At 56.6% G+C, this 6,000-nt stretch overlaps 1 protein-coding gene across 3 annotated transcripts; it reads right to left on the minus strand.

Moving 5' to 3' along the window:
- Positions 1-1,648: 1,648 nt before the first annotated feature.
- VAMP2 (vesicle associated membrane protein 2) lies at positions 1,649-5,522 on the minus strand. Of its 3 annotated transcripts, none has more exons than XM_024234499.3 (5): positions 5,383-5,522; positions 4,754-4,874; positions 4,120-4,278; positions 3,985-4,036; positions 1,649-3,357 (listed from the first exon to the last, which is right to left on the minus strand). In XM_024234499.3, coding segments are annotated over exons 1-5 (351 nt in total). In that variant the 5' UTR covers positions 5,385-5,522; the 3' UTR covers positions 1,649-3,340. The 3 variants fall into 3 exon arrangements, with proteins under 3 accessions (XP_024090267.1, XP_054392183.1, XP_063574081.1); XM_054536208.2 differs by having other exon boundaries at positions 4,949-5,393; XM_063718011.1 differs by lacking the exon at positions 5,383-5,522 and adding an exon at positions 5,101-5,378.
- Positions 5,523-6,000: the final 478 nt, after the last annotated feature.

The raw sequence follows: 6,000 nt of genomic DNA on the forward strand, positions 1-6,000 counted from the left end.
CTTTGGGAGGCCGAGGCGGGCGGATCACGAGGTCAGGAGATCAAGACCATCCTGGCTAACACGGTGAAATCCCGTCTCTACTAAAAATACAAATAATTAGCCGGGCGAGGTGGCGGGCGCCTGTAGTTCCAGCTACTGCAGGAGAATGGCGTGAACCCGGGAGGGGGAGCTTGCAGTGAGCCGAGATCGTGCCACTGCACTCCAGCCTGGGCGACAGAGCAAGACTCCGTCTCAAAAAAAAAACAAAAAACAAAAATCCCCCCAAAAATTAGCCGGGCATGGTGGTGGGTACCTGTAATCCCAGCTACTCAGGAGGCTGAGGCACAAGGATTGCTTAAACCCAGAAGGCGGAGGTTGCGTGAGCCGAGATTGCACCACGACACTCCAGCCTGGGTGACAGGGTGAGACTGTCTCAAAGCAAACAAAAAAAGGCCGGGCGCAGTGGCGATTCTCCTGCCTCAGCCTCCCAAGTAGCTGGGATTACAGGTGCATGCCACCACGCCTAATTTTTTGTATTTTTAGTAGAGGTGAGGTTTCACCATGTTGGCAAGGCTGGTCTCGAACTCCTGACCTCAAGTGATCTGCCTGCCTCAGCCTCCCAAAGTGATAGGATTACAGGCGTGAGCCACCACGCTCTACCTAAAATATACTCTCATTTGTTCAACATCGTGTTAAGTGGATTTTTTTTTTTTTTTTTTTTTGAGACAGTCTCGTTCTGTCACCCAGGCTGGAGTGCAGTGAGGTGATCTGGGCTCACTGCAGCCTCCACCTCCCAGGTTCAAGCAATTCTCTGCCTCAGCCTCCCAAGTAGCTGGGATTACAGGTGCCTGCCACCATCCCCGGCTAACTTTTTGTGTGTGTTTTTAGTAGAGATGTGGTTTCACTATGTTGGCCTGGCTGGTCTTGAACTCCTGACCTGGTGATCCGCCCACCTCGGCCTCCCAAAGGGCTGGGATTACTGGCGTGAGCCACCGCGGCCGGCCACTCATTGTTGAAGCACCTGGGAACAGGGATACTAAGATGCCACATCGGGGCCTCCTGGACCTACAGGCTGTGGCAGTTCAGTGTGGGGTCTAAAGTCACAAGTCATACAACAGAGTACAGGGGTGGTAGGCCATCTACAGGCAGCTCCACAACATACTCAGCTGTGTCTCTGTGAGCCTATTTAAACCACTATTTACTAACCCCGTCTGGGCGCTGGCACTGGGTTAGGCACAGAGGGGAAGACATGCTTTACAGAAATGGCCAACTACTTCATCTACTGCTGCACGGGAGCCACTGCAGAGCATCTAGAAGTTAAATCGAGGAGTAGAAAGGAGTCCAACAGCAGGAACATGCCCCAGGAAAGGGAAACAAAAGCTGGGAACCCTAGACCATAGGGCGCACCGGGCTTAGAGACACAGGGGCTGGTTATGACACTTCCCATTACCAACTCCTAGTGCCCCCCTGTGGCCGCTTTGAGAATCACACTTTGCCCTGCCCAAGGTCAGGGCCTGTTGCAAAGTCCAGTCCATTACCAATGTATCTCTCAACCTTCCTGGTATACCTTCCGATCCAATATTATTCCCATTGGTTAAGAAAAGATCTTATTCTCCCCCCACCAAAAAAAAAGATAGAAAAAATAAAAAAGATCTTAGACAACACCTGGTTACTCATTACACATTTATTGTACATTTTCACAATCTGGATGCGCCACAGAATTGGGGGCATGGGGTGGGGGAAGAGGGGGGCAGGGGACACTGGGATAATATGGGGGGTCTAGAACACAGCACCCCCACCCCCAGCATCTCTCCTACCCTTTCACACCACAGCTTAGATATCCCTGCTCCCCCTCCACACAGAAAACCACAAGTGTGGGGGGAAGAAAGTTTGGGGGCCCCCTCCCGTGGCAGGTTAAGGGACTGTACCCTCAAACCCTTAAAATTGTGCCATTTAAAAAGACAATAGACCCTTCCTCAATCACTTCACCCAATGAGAGGACAGCTCTCTCTGGGCTCAATAGCCCTGGAGAGGGGCGAGCATCCCCGTTTTCCAGCAAGTCCCATACACACATTGGCAGTGACTAGTACCCCCACCCTAAATTCGGGGGGGCAGTCAGAGGAGCTGGGCAGTGATGGGGGCAACACCCCCCAAACTGGGGAGGAAGGTTTTCAGTCCAACCCCCAGCGGGGGTGAGGCCAGAGATTTCAGGCAGGAATTGGGGGGATTCTCTGCCCTGCCCCACTCCTCCCCAAGGCAGTGATGACCCCCCCACACACACTGGTAGCCACCCCTCTCAAAAGAGATCAATTGTGGCCAACCCCCAACTCTCCTGGTGGGAGGAGGAGGTGGATCAGGCAGATGGGAGGGAAACCCCATGGGAATGTCAGTTGAGTACCCCACATGAAAACTGGGGAGCAGGAATGTAGGGAGAAACCCCAAGTGGCAGAATTATTGGTCCATCATAACATACTGAACTCCAAGACACTTACATACCAGCTGGGGGAGGGAGAGGAGGGTCCAAGAGGTTTGGAAAATGAGGGTAAGGGAGGCAAACTGGACTAGAGGGGCTAGGAGGAGGCAATGCTGGGGGCCAGAGCAGCTTGGTTCCCCAAAAGCCCAGGCTCCCCACCACCTGCGAGTAATGTCGTGCAAATGAAAATGTGACACAGGAACTAATGGGGACTAACTCCTCAGTAAAAAAAGAAACACAGGTTGAGAGAAGAGTGATGGAACAAAAAGAAATGGAAAGGGATGGCAGTATGTAATGATACGCTAATTAACATGCTGGACGCTCCCAAAGACCTTGGGATTCTTAGGACCAAGTGGGGCCAGTCTCAGAGCCTCCCAATGAATGCAAAGAAGATGCACCTAAGGAAGCCTGGACAGGTGCTTTTTGTTTTTTGTTTTTTGTTTTTGAGGGCAGGGCAGAGGGAGCATGACGGGGAGAGGGAGGAGGAAAGGGAGGCCTGGGTGGGAGGAAGGATCAGCTAAATCTGAGGGAAGAAGAAGGAAAGGAGAGGGACTATTGCATAGCAGATGCAAATGAAGGGACTTGGGGCTAGTCAGGAAGAAAGGGAAAGGGAAGGAAGGCAAGAGAGAGGAGGTGAAGGGAACCTCAGGAAGGGGTGTTAAGGACAACCGGAAAAATCATCTAGTAATAAAACTACAAACAGACCAAATATATATAATATTATATATGTATAAATAACAGCTGGCTATTTACAGGGGGACACACACACGGACACACACACGCACGGATCCAGGGGAGGGGGTGCTGAAAGATATGGCTGAGAGGTGGAGGAACGGCTGAGGGTGGGGGGAGAGGCCCTTCTCTAGGCAGGGCAGACTCCTCGGGGATTTAAGTGCTGAAGTAAACTGTGGAGAGAGGGGAAGAAGATGAGGAAGAGGGAGAGGGGAGGGAGAGAGAGAGAGAAAAAAAGAAAGCAGTGTGTCAGGCCTGGCCCTGCTCCAATCCTCCCCACTCCCCAGCTGGCTGACACCCCTACCCCTCTCTTGGACTCAGTTTTTCCATCTACAAAGCAAGGGGCTAGACAGGTAGGTTCTGAGGCCCCTTCCGCTCCATGGTATGGCCTTGAAGCCACAGACCCTAATCCTCTGAGCCTCTGAGACCACAAGCTCTCAAATAATGGGGTGGTTGGCTTCCTGGTCATGTCTCAAGCCCCTGGTCCTTTCCTTTCTCCCACTCCTCAATTCCAGGGTTCTCAGACTGGGCTCTTAGGCCCAAAAGATCCTCAATGGATACACCACCTTTCCTATTTCCAAATGTTAACAAAACTGCCAAGAACCAGGCAAAATGCAGGCTAAATAACATCAAAGTTTTTGGCTCTAGATGAATCAGATGAATCTAGATGAATCAGAATTGCCATTAGCAGCTATATGTGTTTTTGGCTGAAGAGTAAAAACTAGGTTAATGACCTTCAAAACCTAGAATCCACTGGGGAAACCTCTCCAGGGAAAGGGCCCCATTCCCACCCTACTCACCTATGATGATGATGAGGATGATGGCGCAAATCACTCCCAAGATGATCATCATCTGGGGGTGAGAGGAAAGGATCAGTAAGACAAACTATGATACCCCATTCACCCGCCAGTCCTCCTTCCTGTCCCCACCCTTACCTTGAGGTTTTTCCACCAGTATTTGCGCTTGAGCTTGGCTGCACTTGTTTCAAACTGGGAGGCCCCCGCCTGGAGTGCATCTGCACGGTCGTCCAGCTCCGACAGCTTCTGGTCCCGCTCCAGGACCTTGTCCACGTTCACCCTCATGATGTCCACCACCTGGGAGAAGGCCCACGAGGCAGGGAGGTGTGCCAAGGCCCACCTCAGTGAGGGCAATCCTCATGTGCCCACCGTGCCACACATGGAACATGCACCCTGATGCTGCCAGGTTAACATGCCAAGGACACACAGAACATGCCTAGCACACCTGGGGACATGCAAGGAGCACACATCAGGGGCATGCTGGTGACATCTCAGATGTCATAGCAACACCCTCCCTCTATGGAGGCTCAGGCGCTCTGTCCATCATCAGAGCACACCTGCCCAGGCTGGCACACCCCAGGCTAGCAAAGCTGATAACACCCCAGCGCCCTTCCAAGTGCGTGCTGACAGGGAGACAGGGATGGGGCATGGTATCTTTGTCCGTAAACCCACAGGCGTGAACTGTCATCACGCCCAAACCAACATGGGCCCCTACACCTATACGCCAACCCCCAGGGTCCTTCCTACTGCTTTTGACTCCCCCCACACTCACCTCATCCACCTGGGCCTGGGTCTGCTGCAGTCTCCTGTTACTGGTGAGGTTTGGAGGGGGTGCAGGGGGACCACCCTCCCCAGCCGGGGCGGCAGGGGGGGCCGTGGCAGCGGTAGCAGACCTGAGGAGCAGGGACGGATTAAGACCCAGGGCCTGCAGCCTCCCGGCCCCGCGGCCAGGGCTCCGCCCATCCACCTGTCCATCCTCGTCCCTCCAGTCCTCCTTTTCGGGAGGAAGGCCACCCGATGGAAACCCTGGTCTCGGTCCAGCCCCACCGCCGATGAGCTGCGTGACCTTGAGCGAGACCCCCCCGGCCTCAGTTTCCCCGCCTGTCAAATGAGGGCGACCTCACAGATGCGATCCGAGTCGACCCGAAAAGACAGGCGGCCGCGGTGACAGGGGCGGGGCGGGGCAGGAGGACACGGGGTCCGCTCCTTCCCGCGGCCATTGCCCAAGCCGGCCAGCCCGGGACGCGGGGCTCCTCGGCCGCCCGCGCGCAGTCACCGGCTTGGGCCTGGCCCCGGGGCGCGGGGAACGCGGGAGAGACCCCGGTCACTCCCCACGGCCGGTTGCCAAGGGCGGCGGCCGGCGCAGGGAAGCGCGGTGAGGGTGGCGGGCGGCCGACTCACATGGCGGGGGCAGCGGGCGGAGGACTTGGCAGCGGCAGTGATGGCGGCGGCTCGCGCTGGCTCCGACTGGCGCTGGCTGCCCGGGACGGAAAGATGGCGGCCGCGCGTCACCCGCATCCGGGCACTGCGGGCGGGGGCGGGGCGCCGCGGGCGACGCGTCGGGAGCGGGGCCGCGGGGGCGGGGCGCTGCGGGGCGGGGGTCGTGCCGGGCAGGACCACGGGCCCCGCGCCACCGTGCCCCCCGGCAGCTCCCTCGGCACTCGCGGGACCCCAAGGCGGGCTGCTGCGGCTTCCCCAAACCCACCGCCACCCCACCCTGTCTGACCACAGCCGCCCCCAAACCGCCTGCCACCTGCCCCTTAGGGCACACCGCAGCCTGGCCCTACACCTAACCCCCAGACCACTCCCTCAATCGTGAACCCAGTAAACCAGCCCCCACCCCACACAGCCCAAGGTCTTGCCCCGCGCCCAGGTCCCAGCACCTAGCGACCCGCCTTCAGCACTTGGAATGGGCTGGAGTTGGGAAATCAGAGAGAGCCAGTGCAGGTGCTGGGGCAATACCCAGAGCGGGGACCCTGCTGCTAGGGTGGAGAGGCGTAGGGGAGGTTGGTCCCAACC

The sequence above is a fragment of the Pongo abelii genome, chromosome 19 (assembly GCF_028885655.2).
Source record: "Pongo abelii isolate AG06213 chromosome 19, NHGRI_mPonAbe1-v2.0_pri, whole genome shotgun sequence".
NCBI classification, from domain to species: domain Eukaryota; kingdom Metazoa; phylum Chordata; class Mammalia; order Primates; family Hominidae; genus Pongo; species Pongo abelii.